Consider the following 21,184-nt stretch of genomic DNA (forward strand, 5'->3'; position numbering starts at 1 on the left):
TTGTCTATGGCATCAAATCGACTATGTCAATATATTGCTTGGAAAAACATGGAAAATGGAGATTCATATAGCCTATTCCAACTTGTTTGGAACTGACATAGTTGTTATTTCCATGTAGGATATGATTTAAAAACATGGACAGTGAAAATTCATATAGCCGACTCTAACATGTTTGGAACTGAGATGTAGTTATTGCTATTTCCACATATGGTCGTTACCTTATCACTAATAATTACGCCACACCCTTAGGTGTTAAAACTTAAAACCAAACTGGCCTTATGCTAACTGTTAGCTCTAGTAACAAGATGCAAGTCAAATTCCAGCTTACATTACCATGTGTAAGATGTATCACAGGGAGTTACCCACATTGGATGGGAAATCTTCACAATTATAGACAAAGCAGCTCAGTATGACAAATTTTGATGCCTCTTAAAGTAGAAGCAGCAGTGCTAATTACAGGATAATCTAATTTCTATACATAATATTACAGCCAAATACAGGTAAAAATGGGAAATGAGGCTATAATATATGAGATATCTGGATCTACACTTAACTTAGAAGGGTGACAAAATTTAACAGCCACATTTTAACATTTACATAGAAGCAAGGCAGCTTGCGGGATTGGTTCCTCAATATTTGGAGCTTATCTTGGCAAGCCAGTCCATAAAACTGAACCAACTTATAGCGCTAACATGAGACATGTTGGCATCCACTCACAGAGAGCTTATGAAGAAATGGATTCAAAGAGTGGCTATGATGGACTGTCTACTATGGACGATGAGGAACGATTTAGCTGCACAAGCTTCGTCTTAGATGATCTGACATTCTTGAGAGTCATCTTCAGTTTTTGTCTCTCGCCTTCAACCTCCGCAAACTGGAGGCTTAGCTGGGAGTATCGATCGTGCATCTCCCTAAGTTCATTCTCCATAGCTACATGCTTTTCTTTAATTTCCAACATTTCCTTGATCAACTCGTTAATGTCTCTGAAGCTTTTGAAGATTGCTTCGTCATCACTATGTTGTTTCAGAAACGAACTGAAGCATAGATAAACAGCAAACGGTCACTTCTATTGTAATTTATTCTAAGGATCAAATATCATCACATAGAGCACTGAAATCCAAGAAAACAGAACATTTTCATTGTAACAACAATAACGGCAAAACACTTCAAAAGAGTTACATCTCCAGTAGGCTTTCAAGTGAAACACATAAAACGGATGATTTGGCAGCTTTGGATGCTGCTCATTGCCATGCAAGCAGATTAAGAAAATAACTATGTTTAGTGTCTTAGTAGATAGACCTAGGAAATGCTTCAAGGAATTGCTGTAGAACATGATTTACAGATTTTATATATGCAGTTCAACATATGGATTATTGGAACTTCATTAGTAATTCTCAGTCCTATTTAGAAACTATGGAAGAAGTCTTCAGACAGCCATAATCTGATGTTAGCATAGAATTGCAGCAATGGATCTATCATAAATAGTAATCACAAGTGTTAGCACTGCAAGAATCAATTTAGCAACATGCAAAATTAAGCAGGGTAAAGTTGTCTCCGTGTGACCTATAAGTCACGGGTTCGAGGCCTGGAAGCAGCCACTAATGCTGGTATTAGAGTAAGACACCTCTTTGGGTGCGGCCCTTCCCCCGACCCTGCCTAAAATTAAGCAGGGAACACCGTGGCAGTTGTTATTTATTACGTTGATTGAGCAATGTGAAATCACGAATGGAAAGATGTACTAAAAAATTGAGTAAAAGAATGGCAGAATGAAGTATCTGCTAGGGCTAATTAAGCAGGCAATGATGAAAGTAATTGCAACATCCTACCTCTGGAACATGCTAGACTTATTTTTTGCTTTCAATGCTTCAGCAAGCTCAATTTCCAGCGCAAGTACCCTCTCTAGTGCATTACCAGTGCTAGCTATATCCTTGAATGTTGGGAACATGCTTCGGAGCTCTTCATTTGCCTTCCAGATTAAAAATCACGATAAACAGTGATCAGAGGCACAATGAAATATTCAACTATAATATATACAAGTTAAATTCTTCTTTTTTAGCCGTAAAAAAGGTCATTTTCATTGAAATCAGCACTAAGGTGCTATAATATTTTACATCTAAATGGCAAAAAGCAAAAGGTGTAGTTCCTTCTTAACTATAATATATACAAGTCACTTCAGTATACCTTGTGTAATTGCACGAGTTCGCTCTGAAAAACTTCCAAACCTGGATCAGAATGTTGATCCTCAGGAATGAGAGAGTTTTCACGTTTCATCCTTTCCAACTGCACCGCAAGTAAAAGAAAAAAAAAATTCTATTGGCACCACCAAGTATAATTTATAATCTGATTGTTGCCATCCCAGTTGGATCAATAAATTTGTAAGTTACAAAGAATACCTCTTCGTGTAAATGTTCCATGCTAGACCTCAAATTCCTGCTTCCAAACAGTTCATTGCTGAAATCTAAATGCCTTCCATTGCTTGGTGGCGAGTAACCTTCAACAGCTGTTAATGCAGCATCCTGGTAAAAGATGGAAAAAGAAAAAGCACTTCAAAAATCAAAGGATTCTATGGGATGAAATGCAAGAGCAGGGATTTACAGAATTAGATTGATTTAACCACTGAAGTCATTCAACTAGGAAAGTGTAGATTCACTAGATTAAAACTAGAAATCCTATAGGCATATAACTCGTCGGCCCACCAACATATACACCTAAACTCAAATATTAAACTATAAGGTCTTTCATCTTTCTTTCCTTCTTTAAATTTGTTTACAATTTTTACATGTCTTGGATAGATGGGCTATGTGACTTTCATCCATATGGAAGAAAAGTGTAATGCACATAGTTGAACAGAATCTCTTTATTTTATGTACCGCTGCCTTGCTATAACTCTTCCTATTCCTTCCAAGTACCCTAGGTCCTAGCTAGCATTGATCATGTCTTAATACCTTTTATTCCTTGACATGTTGGTTATGCTTTTATGCCTTGCAAAATCCTAGACGGTTTTCCAGCAAAGTTGAGGATAAGTCTCACATGCTTGGATAGCTGTTGAAGACTGCAAAAATCTATAAAATCATGGATGCTAGCTTGCAAATGCAAAGGAAACGATGGCTGTTTCTTCCTGTTCTTCGTTTCGTACATAGATAAAATGTAAATGAAATAAAAACATTTGAAAACTAACACTGGCTTTTTTACAGACTCACGCACACGACAAGGTGGGTTGGTGGGTTTATTTACTATATACTTGGTGGGTGTAGATAGCATAGGTATGTTTATTACCACATTTGTTGTGTGAACCCTGTAGCTTTCTGCTTTATGTAGCCCAAAAGAGCGTAAATAAATAAGATTTTCAGGAAAACATTCCACATCAACTACATACTTATCTTTTTTCAAAAGAAAAAAAGAACATTCTGTATCAACTACCACATCAGTTCTGGTTCTTATCAGAGAGCTTACTGGAGTGAGTAGAAGTTTCACTGGTGAGCTTGATTCTTCACTTCTACCATTCATAAATAAGGTTGTTTCCTTGACATTCTGGACATCAGATGAATCTCCTTGAGGCGTGGCATCCGGAGAAGGATTTACATTTGACTCATTAGGTGCAAGCTCAACTTTGTCCATCTGGCCATTTTCTCTCGTTGATACAATAGAAGATGTGACATTCTCCAGCTGCTCCATAGTCAAAGTAAGTTCAGCTGCAATTCTGGAGTTCTCTCTCACACGTTCTTGCAAAGATATTTCGAGTTTGTCTTTTTCCTCCTTGCAACACTCTAGACTTAGCAACGCACACTCCAATTCTGCCTTTATTCTGTCATGATCTTTGACTATTTCACGCTTGTCAGAAAGCACAGACTGTAATTCGGATTCCAACGCCAAGATTTTGAGAGCTAGGTCTTCATTCTTCTTCAAGTGCAAAGCTTCAGATCGCTTCCTGCTTTCAATTTCATCTAATGCATCCTGTAACTTCAAAAGCATATCTTCTCCATGCTTTTTGGAGATGGAAACTTGTTGTCTCAACTCTTGGAATTTTGATTCATATTGCTCTTTAATAAAGACTATTCGCAGCGACTCTTGCACAGCAACTGGTGGCCCTTCAGATTCTCTTTTCTCGCGAGCCCGGAGACATTCTGCATCAGCCTTATCCTTGAGCTCCTTCAAATGGATGGATAAATTTTTGAATTCTTCCGTCTTCAGGGCCTGCTCAGAGAGCTTGTGACTTAGCTCTTTACACTTGTGGGTAAGCTCATTACACTGTAACTGTAAGGTGACCATTTCATCTCTGTTGTTCTCCTGTAAAATCGCGTAGGGGTGCAGTTCATCTAATTTGCCTTGGAGCACAATCACCTTGATCTCCAGTTCCTCCTTGGAGAGTAACAAGCGATTAATTTCTTCTTCGGCATTTGCCAGCATGTACTTCAACTTCTCCACTTCTCGAACATGATAATTATTAGTCTCGAGGAGAGAATCCTCCAACATTGCCATCTCCTTCTTGTATTCCTCAAGCTTCACTGTGCTAACATTCTTGGCATCTGAAAGATCATTACTTTGAGCAATAGAAGCTTCAAAATCAGATCTAACAGCACAAAGAGTTCTTAGCAACTCCTTGTTTTCTTGAATCGAACAAGCCTCACTTGCAAGGCATTGATTCAACTTGGTCTGTAAATCATCGCATCTCCTCTGAAGCTCGGCAATGGACCCATCTGATGATTTAAGCTGCCGCACAAGCTCCAGATCCAGTGTTTCACAGTGGCTCATGGCAACTGTGAACTTAACATCAGAAACAATGGCATACTCTTGTATTTCTAGCATATGCCTTTTAAGATCAGAAACATTGGAAAGCTCTTCCTGAAGTTTTTCCATTTGCCCATTACGCTGCTGCAAAAGATGGTCAAGTCTAGATTTCTCCAGTCTTAACTCTGATGCAAGCTGCCTGAAATGCACCAGCTCGGCATTTTGCTTTCCCAAATCCAGTAACCTGTCATTTTTCTCGTTCAGTTGAGAGGTAAGATCTCGCACTGAGCCCTCTAAACCAGAAACACGTGACAAATCTTCCATGAAGCTTTGACACATGCTCATCACGCTGCTGCACAAGTTGGTCAAGTCTACATTTCTCCACTTCTAAATCTGCTGCCAGCTGCCTGAAATGCACCAACTCAGCATTTTGCTTTTCCAAATCCAGTAACCTGTCATTCTTCTCGTTCAATTGAGAAGTGAGATCTCGCACTGAGCCCTCTAATCCGGAAAAACATGACAAATCTTCATGAAGCTTTGCCACATGCTCATCACGCTGCTGCACAAGTTGGTCAAGTCTACATTTCTCCACTTCTAAATCTGCTGCCAGCTGCCTTAGATTCACCAGTTCAGCAATTTGCTTTTCCAAATCCACTAACCTGTCATTCTTCTCATTCAGTTGAGAAGTAAGATCTTGAACTGAGCTCTTTAAACCAGAAACACAGGACAACTCTTCCTGAAGCTTTGCCACCTTCTCATCACGCTGCTGCACAAGTTGGTCAAGTCTACACTTCTCCAATTCTAAATCTGCTGCCAGCTGCCTGAGATTCACCAGTTCAGCATTTTCCTTTTCCAAATCCAGTAACCTGTCATTCTTCTCATTCAGTTGAGAAGTAAGTTCTTGAACTGACACCTCTAAACCAGAAACACAGGACAACTCTTCCTGAAGCTTTGCCGCATGCTCCTCACACTGCTGCAGAAGCTGATCAAGTCTAGATTTTTCCACTTCTAAATCTGATGCCAGCTGCCGGAAATGCACCAGCTCAGCATTTTGCTTTTCCAAATCCAGTAGCCTGTCATCCTTCTCATTCAATTGGGAGGCAAGATCTCTCACAGAGCTCCTTAGACCAGAAACACAGGATAACTCTTCCTGAAGCTTTGCTGCATGCTCATCATGCTGCTGCAAAAGATGGCTAAGTCTACATTTCTCAACCTCTAACTCCGATGCCAGTTGCCTGAACTGCACCAGTTCAGCAATTTGCTTTTCCAAATCCAGTAACCTGTCATCCTTCTCGTTCAACAGCAAGCTAAGATTTTGTACTGAACCCTCTAGTTTATCCTTAAGACCTCTCTCGAGTTGCAATTCATCTTGCAGACTTCTCAAATTGTCTTTCAGATGACTAACTTCTGAAGTGAGCTTGGCAAATTCCTCAGCCTTGTCGTGTAGAGAGGTCATGAGATCCTCCTTCTCTTGTCTTAGTTCACAAATGGTTAACTCATTTTGCTCAAGCTCGTCAGCTACAGAGTCCAAGCCCAAGATCTCTTGAGCAATATGCCCGTTCTTCGATACCACATTTTGTAACTCGACCTCAAAGGCAGCAAGATCAACCAGAAGCTCTCTGTTCTGTTGCACATAATTTTCTTCAACTTCAGAGGTAAGGTGAAGTTTATTGGTCACAGATTCAAGCTCAACCTGAAGTTTCTCCACAAGGGCAGTTGATACATCAAATTTATCTACAATCCTCTGTATATCATTTTTAAACTTTTGCCTCATGGCAATTATTTCTGATCTACTAGCAGACAAGGATACCTCAGCAACTAATTTTTCACTTTCTAGATTTTGCTTCTCCTGCATAAGATGAAGAATCTTGCTACACGCGCTATGCTGAACCTCTTCCAGTTGCATGGTGAGACCTCTTATATCCCTGAACTCCAACTCACGGCAAGAGGAATTGCATAGAAGAGATAGTTCCTTCTCATAAGATACCAATATACCAGCCAACTTACCCTGCACAAAGCTAATATCTTCATGAAGATTTTCATTTGAGGAAGCCAAGTCCTCTGATTTGGCTCTGACAGTTAGCAAATCATCCTTCAGAAGTGAAATCTCATCTTGAAGCCTCCTGCTTTTCAACGTTTCCTGTTTCAATGAAGTGGAGAGTGCTTTATTTTCTTCTGCAGAAGCTTCATATCTTCTCTGAGTTGCTGTGTGTTGCACCATGATTGCTTCCCGTTCGATAACCTTCTCAGTGAGGAGACAGTTTGCCTTTGAAAGATTCACGAGTTCAGCTTCCAAAGATTGATTCTGCAGAGAAAGATCGCTGCATTTGAGGAAGCAACTTGCTTTCTCCTCATGCAAACTGTGAACATCTTCCAAAGCAGCCTGTAATCTTACCACCAACTGCTCCTTGCAGAGATTCAAAGCCTTCAACTGCTGAGCAAGTTCACCCATATCTTTCTTCATCATTCCAGCATTAGCATTTGCTTCAATCACAGTTTCAAGTAAAACCCTTGAGAATACGTCCAAGTGCAAGTTAACTGAATGCATTTCACCAAGTTCTTCTTCAACCTTCTTGTAAAGCTCCTCCTGCAAGCAGAGTGATCTTTTCAAGTCATCAGTAAGGACATCTCCACTGAGTGTTAGTTTCCTTGCACTTACATGTTGATCCTGAATTGGCAACTGCTCTGTATTATCATATTCTTCTAAATTCTGAACAACATCTGAATATCCAAGGAATTGTGGTTGCGAAGGTTCTGGAATTGCTTGCTTGATGATGTTCTCATTAGTCTCAAACATGGACACCACCTGTGAGGAAAGAAGCTCCAAATCCTTTTGCAGCTTATCTACTGCAATAGAATAATTCAAGCGGGCTCTTTTCAGAGCTGCTTCTGAAGTAGAAGCTCTTCTCTCGAGCTCCTTATTAAGTGTATCCAAATCACGTCTCTCATCAGCAAGCTGTAAAATACGTTGACTCATATCTTGTCGCATTAATTCCACTTCAGCTTTGCTACTTGAGATGGTATAAAGGCATGTCGAATGCTCATTCCTTAGACCCTGCAACTCTGCCAGCATTTGCTTCTGATTTTCCTCGAGTTCTTGAACAAGGGCTTCGTAGTAACACTCCATCTGATCCATTTTTCTCAGCAGATTTTCCCTTTCAACCTTTGCGTCATCCAATTCTCTTACCAGATCAAAAATTTTGGCTTTCATTGCATCAATAGCAACTGTGGAATCAGTTCCTTGAGTAACCAGTGGGGGTATGCCAATATGATGAAGCAAATTCTCTGGTGTACAAAGATCCAATTCCAACCCAAGCCCTGACAATGGCTGTTCAATATTGGGTAAATCTCTCACTGCAGTCTCCTTTATATCCACTGATGCTACTTTATTTAGCAATAACATCTCATCTCTTGCTCCTTGTTTAACCTCCTGTAGAATTTGAAGCAACGCCTCCAATTCCGAATGAAGAAACTTGTAGTCTCTTTCATAGAATCCAAGACAAACTTTATTTTGAAGTTCTTTGATTCTATCTTCAACCACTGAAATTCCTTTCATCCATCTTACCTGTATATCTTGAACTAAGCCAGAATCAGCAACACCACTTTCACTGCCACGATTTTGACAGCTTGATTTCAAAGCTCTTAGTCTTTCAATACAATCTTTGAAATTTAAACATTTTGATTTAAGGACAGAAACCTCTTTTGCCAACTCCACACTAGAGGATATCTCAGCAGTAAGTAGCTGAGAAAACTTTTCTGTTTCAGAACCCAATTTATTAGCTTGACTTTGAAGAGTGCTTACCTCAAGTTTAAGCTCAAAAACTGATGATTCTGCCAATTCCAGGCTTGCTCTAAGTCTATTATTCTCCTCATAAGCAATTGCCAGTTCATTATCCACTGAGCAGTCTGACACCCATCCATGAACCGAACTACTACTCTGTGCTGTTGCTTGATTATCAGATTTATTACCTTTCTCCGACAGCTGGCCTTGACTATCAGTTTCATGTGCACTTGATGAATCATGCTTTTCGGCATATAGACTCTCTGAAGTATTGGAAGAACCATCAAATCCCGTTGTCAAGTCAGTACATTCCTCGTTTAGTTCCACTTCCTCCTCAACAGAAGAGAGTTCTTTAGCCTCTGGTCTGAATCTGACCCTTGAACTAACCTACGCCAGAGCAAATGGAACCAGAATCAGGATATGAAAAAGCAGATCAAGAAATTTGCAAACTGAACGAAGAGAAAACCAAGGAAATCAAGTAACTTGAATGACCACAAATTTTGTTCTATTTTTCTACAACATTTGTTCAAATTGCAAAATTGGCACGGTCAACTAATAGGTTAAATGAAGCTGGTGGTAGCAACCAGTAATGCGTACTCCATATTTAGGAGTTCAGCACCCTTGTACAGTAATTCATGGCAACGATCTAGGGCAAGGAAACAAGAAAGAACATATAGGAAGTCACAGAAGCTGATTTGACCGACTGCAGTGCATTGGGAATTAACATTTTGGTGATTCAGAAACCTTCATAACATTTATATTATCAAAGACTCAAATCAAATTTTCACGTTGAGCTGATGGTAGTACCTATTTTAAAACTAGAACTGAGACTCTAGATCACTAAATGAAGTACAAAGGGAGAATTAAAAGTAATCAGACCTTATCAATGTGATCATGTCCAGTCTCTCCGGAAAATAGGACTTTCCCAGTACCAGAGTCATCATGCTTGTTATCATATCCTGACTGCAAACCTCTCTCCCTATGTTCCCTTTGCTGCTCAAATTCTCTGCAAGCAAATGCACCTTCTGTCACTTGCTCATAAGAAAAATCATACCACTTAGATGTTAAGATGTGCTACCTGAATCCCGTTTTAGAGGTTAGCAACTGAACTGTGACCTGGAGATATAACATGCAATTAAACAACAAATTAAACAGAAGTGATAAAAACAGATAACAAAATACTTATAAATGAGTAAATATAAATTCAGAACTGACATTGACAGAGAAAAGTAAACATTAAATAGAATTGTGAGGGGCAAGAATCGACTGGTAGATCAGATATCATACATTTGTGCTGATATAATATTATCCTAATCCTGCCCCCAGGGCCTAGCTCAAGTGGCAAAGGATGGTGGATTTGTGTCTTAGGTCACAGGTTCAAGCCCCCACCACCATGCAAAGCAAAGCCTGGTATTTAAGTGGAGAAGGGTAGAGGGGCGGGCCCATTATCCACCGAGTTTCGAAGGCTGCGGTTGGTCCAAAGGATCGGCCCCAGACGGATTTCTCGGTCGTCAAAAAGAAAAAAAATATTATTCTAATCCTAGAAAATTTAATATAACTGCAGCTGCATTAGTGACCTTGGTTTTGTCTAAGAGCAGTTCTGGAATTCTAGAAGATGGGAAATGGTGAAAACAAAAAAGGATGTCAGTGCAACTACAAAAAATTAAGAGTGATTATTAATTCAGGTATTAAACATGCCAATTGAGAATAACTTTCTTACATCAACCAAGAACAATTTATTATAGCACATCATTATGACTTAAAACACAACATCTAGACATATGCTGAAGGTGGTCAAGTAGAAGTGCCAGGAATAGCAATATTTGCCTCACATGTAATATTGTTCCTGCATTGCATCCTTGAAGAGGCAAAGCAACATCAGAAGGCTTCGATGCTTCAGCATAATCAGCAAGATTAATTGTTGCCTCGCCCAGGATACTAGATCGTGAAGAACCCTGAGAGTATTATCAGATTCAATGAGAAAACTATTAAAAGCATCAAAGAGGAAAATTAATCCACTCAGATAGTACAAAAAGACAAGTTTAAAGTAAAGCAATGTAGAAGCTAACAAAAAACAAAATTCTACCATGGCAACCACAAGTTTGTATAGCTTCTCATCCAATTGTTTGCTTTTGACATCTTGAAGAAGCCTTGTCGTTTCATAAATTGGATCACCCCATTTGCATGTTCCATTTCTTACAGCGGCTTTGGTCGTCTTTGCAATTGTTTTTCCAGAGTCCGCAGGGATAAAAGATATGAATAACTTGTCCCATCCAGTTTGTGGTATCTGTAACACCAAAAAGGCGAGCATTAGTCAATGCTTGCTCCATGGTAATGTATACCGGAGATTGGCTACTTCTGGTTTTAACCAAATCCATCACCATAAGTACAACACAGCACAGTGAACTTTGCATCAACTAATTGGTTTTTCGCAATGGTTACAATTTTCTTTATACGTGTTAAACATAAAATATTTTTCTAGCACATGCTTTTGTACCACTGACTAGGTAACTAATACTTCACTAAAAAGGTAATGATTGGGAGGACTTTGAAAATTCTGCATTAGCACAAGATTAGGCCAAAGTTATACATAGTGTAGAATGCCAGAGAAATCATGTTATTATTGCTATAATCCTAAGAAATTGGCAAAAGCCAAGGAGTTACATGTTGCAGGATGTATCTCTATCTTGTATTTAGGCATTATTGACCTTTGATTTCATATTGTCTTTAGCAAGCATTTAACTGCCAGAAGGACTAAAAGCAAACTACTTCTCAGCTACTGAAACAATGATCACATTCTATAAAAATGTGCATCTGGCCACCAGAAATTGCTAATTTTTGAAATAAAAAGAGTTCAATCTTACGTGAGTAGCATTAAATTGAAGCCGAAAGACCACTTTCACTTTATTCTTTTCAAGCTTCCACTTAGTGCTCCTCGACATTGTTGCATATCCAATCTAGCATCAGCTACAAACCATGATTTCCCCTCAGATCCAGGCAATATCAATCTCAGTTCCACTGAACAATTCATGAGAAGTAGTAGAGATGTCAGAAACGAAAGCAAAATCAATAATTCACCAAAAGAAGATACAAGAATTATTCATAAACCAATTGTACCTTGAAATGGCTTCTGAGCATATGATACTCCTTATTATAAACTAAATATTACAGTCTAGCTTCTACTCCCATAGTTTCTATTGGAATCGAGAAGCCATGACATATGAAAAACTCGACATAAGTTCTCACATTAAACCAAGCTACCTACTTAAAGCCACAAATTACACATTCATGCTACAAAAAGTAAGGCATAGTAAAGGCAACGAAGTCAAAAGCACGTGAACATTTGCCGTTATCGCACAGCTCAGGCACGGCCTACGGGGAGGTAAAATTTTAGGCAGGGAAGAAGCTAAAGTTAAAATTTAGGCTGAGAATGTGCTGATCATCTTAATTATAACAGGTTTCCAATATAATTAACTATAAGACACTAGCATTGATCCAAACAAGCAGTCAATTAAAAACTAAAGAGGTCTCAACTAAAGAAGAAATTCCACAAAAATAAAAATTGGATCTTGAAATTTGCAATTGGAATGCAGAAAGCCAAGTACATTTAGCTCAAGATTGAGCTAAACCCAGAAATACCTATTCCAGTTTTGCAGAGTGACTTAAAGATCCAGCAAGATTCTTCTGATCCACACCCCTAAATTCAAATAATGTGAATTCAAAAATCCAACTTTAAACCCCAAAAAATGCAACCAAGATATTCCTGGACCCAGGAACAAACAAAACCTTAAAAATTCCCAAAGTAAAAAAGATGAGATCTTTTTCAACAAGAAAAGAAAGAATGAGAAATGGGAATCTATTAGGAAACCTATATTACAGTACACCCCCAGAAGTCCAAGAAAACAGTAAAGTATTACTACTACACAACTATTTTTGTTTTTTCCCCTCAAATAGTGAAAAAAACAATTTTTTTTGTGTTAGTAGATTTCACTGCAGAAACAAACACTTCACAGTTACAGCAGAGAAAACCACACGTCACTTCATGAACAGTAATATTTCAATATTCAAAAGCTCAAACATCACATTCAACAAAAAAAATAAAAAAAAAAAAAAAAGAATCTTGAAGAAACAATGGTATTAGATAAGTGTGAAAAGGAGCTAAAGAATTGTGTGTCACCTAATTTTAAGATCTGGGGGGAGCTTAAAATGCAAGGGAAAAAGCACCTTGAGAATCTTTAGAAAGAAGAGAAGGAGGTGACAGAAAAGACAATGGCTGTTGCGTAAAATAGCAGTAAAATATAGGGGTTAAAATTTGAAATATAATGAAAATGAAGGGGTTTTAAGATTAAAGAAAGAGATATCCCGCCAAAGCCTAATCTTCAGTAATTAATTTTGGATTTATTTATCTAATTATAAAGGATTTAGAGGGTGCTATCTTTATTATCTTGGTCTGAAAAATTAAGGTATGTTAAAGTGCAAAATTACCCTTCGTTGACCTCTCCTTCAGCACCATCACTCTGGCACTTTTCTTCTTTTTCTTTTTCAGTCTGGCACTAATTGGAGTAGACAGAGAAAAAAATACAAAAAAGAAAGAGACTTCAACATTGACCGGTCATTATCATGTATTTTTATTCACTTTCCATATTTTAAAATCAGTCGAAGCTAGACTATAATAATTGTAATGTGCAATTCTAATTATAAGGAAAGAGATTTTTGTCATATTCTCTTAAACTAGTTTTACGTTATTTGTGATAGATCTTTTCCATTAAAATAAATCTCATTGAAATTGAGGATAACAAATTAAGAATCGTTTTCAAGTTTTAGTAAATAAAAAAACGTGTAAGCTAAATCTGGCTTTAAAATACTATATGGTTATTTTTATCCAATTTCACACGCAACGTGATTTGGTTATTCTAAATTCATTTATAGAAATTACCAAATGTAGTGATGTATTTACTACTTTCATATACATTCCCTTTGAAAAAATATCTTTATTTTCATGATCTTAAGAGTTGGTTTCATACATCATATCCCTTTAATGCAAACGCAATTCAAAATCGAGAGAAGTGTCTTTGCGGAGAAAAATATCTAGCAATAATAGGATAACTAAAACTACCTGAGAATTCCCCCCCCCCCCCCCTTATTTTCCTTAATTCTGAAACTAGTATTTTTATTTAATTTTTTGCAATCTAATAACCTTTTTTTATAACGACGTTGATCGGTTCAGCTTGTATGTACCTACACTATTTTCAGGAGCGTATTTGGACTTTTAATTTGATCGGTTTAATATTTAGGTTCTTGCAATTGAACTCATTATGCGTCTTAAATTGTGCGTTAGGAAAGGAATATATATAAATAAATAAAAATTAGTGATATATACACATATATTTCCATACATTATGTCGGAGACTCTGGGTTTAGATGAACTCAATATTTGTGCTCTACATCCGTCACTGACTATTTCACCTAGTACTTGTATAGGTCAAAATTCGATCGAGAAAATTCGGAAAGAGGTGATTATCGTGAGAATTGTAACTTATCATGGGCAGTTTGGCCGAGGGCGGTTAGTGGTTAACAAAAACAAGCCGTTGAGTGGCCCATCAGGGCCGAGGTCAAGCAGCAGGGACAAAAATAACGGCTAGTATGGCTTTGGAACTTTCAAAGGGAATATTCTATTGAATATTCTTTCTGTTGTACCTTTTAGGGTTCTTTGGGAATATCCCATATAAATAGTAGGAGAGATAAGGCAAAATGCATGTAATATTCCATTAGATAAGAACACTTTTGAAAAGTAAGCTCTCTAGATAAATACAAAGAACAAATTTCTGAGAGAGATGCAATCTTTATGTTCTATCCATTGTCATTTCCACCAGATCCGAGAAAGTGTATAATATTCTCTCATATCCTTGTCATTCATCATTGTCAGAGGAAAGAATCATTCACCTCTTTCATTATTGGGTGATTCTTCTTCATTATTTATATTTAGTGTCATTTATTGTTATTTATTGCTTATTCTCATCCCATTAAATAACAGCAACATTTATTATACATTGCATTTAATCCACTTCAACATGGTCCCACATTATCCACATAAAACTGATTTTAGATCTAGGGTTATTATTTTTAACAAGGATTAATCATTTATCCTTTTATTTAATTAGTTTAACAAAGAGTTTCATACTTTTTGGTCAAACGATACGTACTATCTTTCATCGACACATCTAGCTAGTCTGTCTACTACTCCCTCCCCTCTCCTCCAGTCCACAATAAATGATTTTTTTTTACCTTTAGCACACCCATTAAAGAAATACTAAATCCTAAAATAAAAAAGGAGTCTTTTAGGGATAAGTACATAAGGGTAAATTTGAAAAAACCAAGTGAATACATTCTTGATTATGTAAAAGGACACTTATTTTGTATCGAAATAAAAAGGTTAAAAAGTCATTTATTATAGACCGGAGGGAGTATAATTTAGGCAGATGAAAGAAACCACAAGCGTATTTTGTTTCCGCTGAAATTTGAACCTAAAATCTTATTATCCTCTTCCCATTTTATTGATTACTAAGTCACACACCGAAACCTAATACTTTAGATGGTGATGTTTAAAATTCATGCTCTCAAATTGGAATCAATCATAGATACAAATGTGCATATGTCCATGTGTGCACATCAATATCTATATCTATATATTAGACAGAAAAAAATTGTATAAAGCACTTCTTTTTGTAATTTTATTACTTGGATCTCCCAACCTAAAACATTAATTCAGCGTGATCCTAAGACAAGGCAAAAACATAGCCGTCCGTACTATGTGTTTTCTTAAAATTAGATATTTAGAATGAAGTAGAGAAAGCACACATAAATTTAAATTGTATTCAAATATATGGTCCGCCTAAAAGTAGGTGAGATATATTTTTGACAAATTAAATGTACATGGTCATGCAAGAAACTGGTACTATGTCTTTTTTGATAAAATAGTGCCCTTTGAAGGTTGCTTCTAATCTTTAATTTCAAGATAACACAAGTTAATTAAGATATAATACCTAGCTTAATTATCTTTTAAAAGAATTGTGTACCCTTGGTCATGATGAAAATATTGTGCGTCCCCTTGTATTATCGCATATTGTCCAATAAACTTATACTTTGAGGCATAATTAAGGGTGGACGTTATACGGGATCAGCCGAACTCTTTAATAATTATTTTTGACTCAACTATTTATATATACAGCAAAATAACTATAACACATATAAGCATATAATTAGAACATGTTTCTTCTAAATATACTGATTTTAGATTTTAAATTCGTCTATAGATTATATATACTCCATTAATACCAGAAGCTCATGTTGGTTAAAGATCTCGGTTTAATTAGTATCTTCAAGGGGAGGGGCTTGATGTTTTTATTTTACAACTTTAGAATTTGAAACATGAAAATAAAAAAAAATCCAATTTGAAAATGGATGATGTTACATGGAATATATAGATTTTTCTAACTACCATATATAGTGTCAGGAAATAATTTCGATAGACTTTTTCAATAATCAGAAAACCTATATCTTATGTAATTCAGATATTTTGCTAAACGAAGCACCAAAATGGAAGAGAGAAATTTCTTCTTATATTATATATCTTATCTAATGAGGAGTAAGATTCACTTAATCAGATTCCCGTTTTCTATTCTTCTATCATGTAATCAGATTCTGTAATATACTGTGATCTATTAACAGCTAAGATCTGATCACATTTATTAACAGCTAAGATCTGATCACAGTTATCACATGTGATTAATACTTGACATTTATTAATATGAAGTACTTGGCACTATTAAAAGTCTAATTACCAGCAGTTTTATGATACTCTAATATTTGTCAGTATGTAGAATACAATAGGAATTTGACATTATAGAAAAAGGTCTTATGAGCAGCTCTAGTGCTTTAAAATAAAAATGGTGGTAAGAGAAAGAAGCATAATTAGAACTCAATCACTACTTATCCACACCCACTCCACCAATAATCATTATTCTAACCAAAAAATTGTTAAGAAATTATTGTACAGTTTTGAAAGTGTTAGCTCAAATGTACTACACCTTTTGTTAGTAATCCACATTGGCTGAAGGCATGATTATAGGTTTTATTATATAAATTTGGAGAATTCTCTTCTAATATTGTGATCAAATAAATATCGTGATCAACTAACTTATGGAGTTTACTCTAATATGATTTGTGATGAATGATTGGTGAGAACATATTTATTATTCCAATAGACATTCTATATACGGTCAAAATCATATGCCCCCAATTTATAGGCTCGAGATTCCGTCCTAGGCCCGAGTCCGGGTGAGGTCGAGTTCGAAACCGGTGGACCAGACTCGAGCTCGAAGACAGAGTGCAATGCCCGGAGATAGGAGTTCGAGAAATATCGAGGCCAAGTGTGCTCGATCCCGAAATAGTACCATTATGGGTTTGTAACAACATGAGATAGATTCCTGCCATGTCCCCAAAATCATGGCGCAAATTCCGGAATAGGATTGTACAATTCTGTACCAGGCGGTTAGACAGATGTACCAAGAATATTCCTTATTGTAAATAGAAATATTCCTTATTTAGGGTTCCCCTATTATATAAAGAGGATCTCAATCATTTGTAACATCATCTATTCATTGAGAAAAGAATATACTCTCTACCTTTTTGCCTACTGTTCATTTGAATTGTCTTTAGCTTTACTACTCTTACTTTATTTTTCTTACTTAATTGTTTTTATTGCTCTAAGCCCACCTCGAGGTCACTAAGCTCGAGGTTACTGATGTCAAGTAATATTGGTTTGATTCACTTGCCTCTTTCATTTTTACTTCATATTTTCTGATTATTAATTGGTATTAAACTATATCACATATCTTTAAACCACAATCAAATTTAATTGTTACTTGTATTTTCGAGGTAAACAGTTTGGCGCCCACCGTGAGGCAAAAGATAATAGTGATTATTTCTTTACTGATTCTCGTTACACACGTTGCTTTTACACTTTTTCTTGTCAAGAATTTCTGATTCTCAGGCTGAAACATGTCTAGCACACAAAACACACTTGTTCATGACAACGGAGGTCTTGGAGAAAACAACAGTATAGGGGTCGGTGTATCACCAATAAACCTTGAGGAAGTGCCAAATATGGAGCCAATTGATATCAGTTCCAATAATGCTCTAAACGCGGAGTCAGGCACAAACCCCATAGGGAATGAATGCAGGGAAACCTGATCTGGTGGCCAAGGAGCACGAGGAATAGGAGATGGAGTAATTAGCCTTCAATTGATATTTGAAATGTTGCAAGCTCAGTAAATTGCCATGCTCAACTTCAAAGTCAGAATAAGACTCCGAGCGTAGCTGAATATGAAAATACTTGACATGTTGAACAAGAACCGGAGAGGTCGAACGGAAATAACTCGGGGACTGACCCCACAATTATGAGGATGCTCGAGAGCTTACTAAGAGGATCGAGTCCGGAGAAAAGAAAATTGAAGACAATGATAAGAATGTTAAAACTTAAAACTCCTGTGTAGAGCAGATACCGGGGCACCTCCAGTTTTGAAAGGTTTAGAAGCCCAAAAGTTCATACAAAAACCATTCCCTTAGAGCGCAGCTCTGATGCCCATCCCTAAAAAATTCTGCATGCCCGATATACCCAAGTATAACAGAACAACCGACCCCCAACGAGCATATTACTTCATACACTTGCGGAATCAAAGGAAATAATTTGAATGACGACGAGATCGAATTAGTCTTGTTGAAAATATTTGGAGAAACGTTGTCGAAAGGAGCTATGATTTGGTATAACAACTTAGCTCCCAACTCTATCGACTAGTTTGCTATGTTAGCAGCCTTTGTGAAAGCGCTCGTCAGGGCCATAAAGGTGGCCACGAGAAAATCGGACGTCTTCGAGATAAAACAGAGGAACGATGAGATATTAAGGGAATTCGTATTTAGGTTCCAGATGGAGTGAATGGAGTTACCACCGGTCTCGGATGACTGGGCGGTACAAGCTTTCATGCAGGGTTTGAATGAAAGGAGCTCGATTGTATCTCTACAATTAAAGTAAAGCTTGATCGAATATCCAGTTGTGACATGGTCGGATGTGCACAATCATTACCAGTCAAAAATCACGTTCGAGGACGACCAGTTGGGAGCCCCCTCGGGTTCAGTTCATCCTAACAGATTCGCAGCCAGGCCCCCGAGGGACACAGACTGGGTACAACATCAGGGGTATGGAAGATGGTGCCTCGAATGTGAAGGGGTCCGGGCTTGACATTGTCTTGAAGCCACCCAGGGTGATACCATTAAGCAATCTATCAAAATTCCAAGATTAACTAACAATGAGGTTGAGCATGAGGCCATGATTGCAGGTCTCGAGCTAGCTAAAAGTTTGGAGCAGAAGTCATCGAGGCCAAGTGCGATTCTCTATTGGTTGTAAACCAAGTGAACAAAGGTTTCGAGGTTCGAGAGGATAGAATGCAATGATACTTAGATAAGCTACAAGTAACTCTGCACCGCTTCAAGGAGTGGACTTTGGATTATGTGCCTCGAGAACAAAATGGGGCTGATTTTAATACCCAAACCAGCTGAAAAATTACCCAAAACTCATCCAAATTAACCCAAGCCCAAATAACCATACTTGGTCCACCCCCATCTTAACCCAAACGACTCTGTTTCATTTTGGTGTGATCATAGGCGTTGGATTTTATCAATCCAACGGCTCGGAACTATTTACCCCTAAGTATTTAACTGTCCGAAGACAGACACCCCCTGTTAGACCCCTTCATTCCCATCTCATCTCTCTCACAATGCCTAACCCTAGCCGCCCCCAAATGCCCAAACACCACCGGCCGGCGGCGCCGTCCCATCCTATATCTATCACCAATTTCTCCAAAATCCCTACCCATTTTCTCCAATTTTGGATCTAAACTCTGAAAGAAAAGACCAAACCCTAAACTGTCCTTTTCTCTTTGATTTTTGGGGTTTCAGGCTTGATTTGAGTCAAATATTATGCTAATCGATTGTTCTTGACAAGAACAATCGATTAGCGTTAGTTTTGGCTTATTTCGAGACCACCGGATTCTGACCAAGTCAGCGCTGACCGACCAAGCTTCGTCAAATACCATTGTTCGTTGTTTTGCTCTATTGGTTCAAGCTTTTTCGACCAAAATCAGTTCGTTTATGTTTCTTCTCTTCTTTTCTTTTAGTTGGTTATTTTTCCTTTTTTAGGTATCAGTCTTGCTTGTTTCAATTGTTGGTTTGTTTGAATTTCAGTAAAACAAGTTTATTTAGTTATCGTTTTAATTAAATATAGTTCAATGCATTTAGGATAATTAAGTCAGGTTGGTTTAAATTAAGGGTTTGCTACTTTTACTGATTTAGCCGCATGATTTAGGTTCTCCTTTTCTTTCTTTAAATTGCTGGTTCAAGTTTTTCTTAAATAGGTTTTAATAACTTTCCTTTAAAACTCATGCTAGTATTAGGTTTAAATTTTTCTTCTGCATTTGTTCATTTATGATTCTGTCCATATCAAATGAATTTAGGTTTAAGGGTTGGTTGCTCAATAATCTGTTCCTTTAATCTTTGCTTGTGTGTTAACTTCTGGCTTGTGGTGTTGGTTTTGATTTGCCAACAAATAGGAACCCTAGGGACTTAATTGAACAAAAAAAAGTTTAGGTAAAAACTGCAATACGCAGGCTTTAGAAGGGCAATATGGGGTTTTCTAATTAGGAAAATATCAGAATGTTCTAGAATATGGCAGCTATCCCCATTCTTAGCATGAAAATACTGGTAATGGATAAGAAAAGGACAACCAGCTGTATAAAAGATGCTGTATCTTTCTGCAGTATAGGGAATTTGGTCAGAATATTCTTTTCTTGGAGGTTCTTTGGGCACTCTATATAAAGAAAGCCTTCCCTCACTCTCTCTCACACAATTTCAGCATTATTCCTTACCCTAAAAGTTCTGAAAAGTAGAGTTTAGCATCATTTTTCTGCCTAAAAGTTCTAGAAAAACATCAGAATTTCAGACTCTGAAAAATACAAAAAAAGTTCTCTGCATTATTTGGTTGAGAATGGTTTTAGATTTGTTCCTTGGGTTTCCTCTCTTAGTAAAAGCCTCAAAGTTTTGAAGGATTTCTATTTTTCTGGGTTTAAAGTTGGTTTAAGAAGTTGAATATTGCTGTTTGAGCTGTTGATTTCTTCCTACTTCATTGCTTGCTGAACTCCTCATCCCCTTTTGCTATCTTTCAACATCTAGGTACTCCTTAAACTTGAGTTGATAGTGTGAATCACAAGCATGGTGTTAGTGTAGTCTGTATGTATTCATGAAGTCATGTACATGCTATTTAAATGTGTGTTTGTAATATGAATGTCATTTATAGATTTCATGTTTCAACTTTCTTTTTCTTTATGTAGTTTCTTTCATCTCCTTCCACTGTTCTTTTTAACAATTTTGTATTTAGTTTGTTCTAAGATTCTGGATGTACTATGACATTGGTAAACTGATTAGGGATTTTCATGCTTGTGTAGTAATTTAGTTGAAAAGGCTTGATGATGAATGTTAATATGTTCTCTCCAGTTTTTGCCCTCTATTTCAAAGAAGTTCAATGAGTCAAAGTGTAAAATCTAGGTTTTGTTATTAACTTAGAAA

General features: G+C 37.2%; 1 protein-coding gene across 9 annotated transcripts; it reads right to left on the reverse strand.

The window, feature by feature from the left end:
- Positions 1-367: 367 nt before the first annotated feature.
- LOC107778727 (uncharacterized) lies at positions 368-13,048 on the reverse strand. Of its 9 annotated transcripts, XM_075232782.1 has the most exons (13): positions 12,687-12,923; positions 12,149-12,206; positions 11,627-11,703; positions 11,374-11,527; positions 10,596-10,796; positions 10,342-10,464; positions 9,588-9,625; positions 9,389-9,515; positions 3,454-8,896; positions 2,394-2,516; positions 2,182-2,280; positions 1,827-1,966; positions 368-1,034 (listed from the first exon to the last, which is right to left on the reverse strand). In XM_075232782.1, the coding sequence occupies exons 4-9, from the start codon at positions 11,449-11,451 to the stop codon at positions 4,976-4,978; spliced, it is 4,488 nt and encodes a 1,495-aa protein (XP_075088883.1). In that variant the 5' UTR covers positions 11,452-11,527; positions 11,627-11,703; positions 12,149-12,206; positions 12,687-12,923; the 3' UTR covers positions 368-1,034; positions 1,827-1,966; positions 2,182-2,280; positions 2,394-2,516; positions 3,454-4,975. The 9 variants fall into 9 exon arrangements, with proteins under 9 accessions (XP_075088883.1, XP_075088884.1, XP_016454505.2 ...); XM_075232783.1 differs by lacking the exons at positions 11,627-11,703; positions 12,687-12,923 and adding an exon at positions 12,995-13,048; XM_016599019.2 differs by lacking the exon at positions 11,627-11,703 and having other exon boundaries at positions 12,687-12,893.
- Positions 13,049-21,184: the final 8,136 nt, after the last annotated feature.

The sequence above is a fragment of the Nicotiana tabacum genome, chromosome 16, assembly GCF_000715075.1.
Source record: "Nicotiana tabacum cultivar K326 chromosome 16, ASM71507v2, whole genome shotgun sequence".
Taxonomy (NCBI): Eukaryota; Viridiplantae; Streptophyta; class Magnoliopsida; order Solanales; family Solanaceae; genus Nicotiana; species Nicotiana tabacum.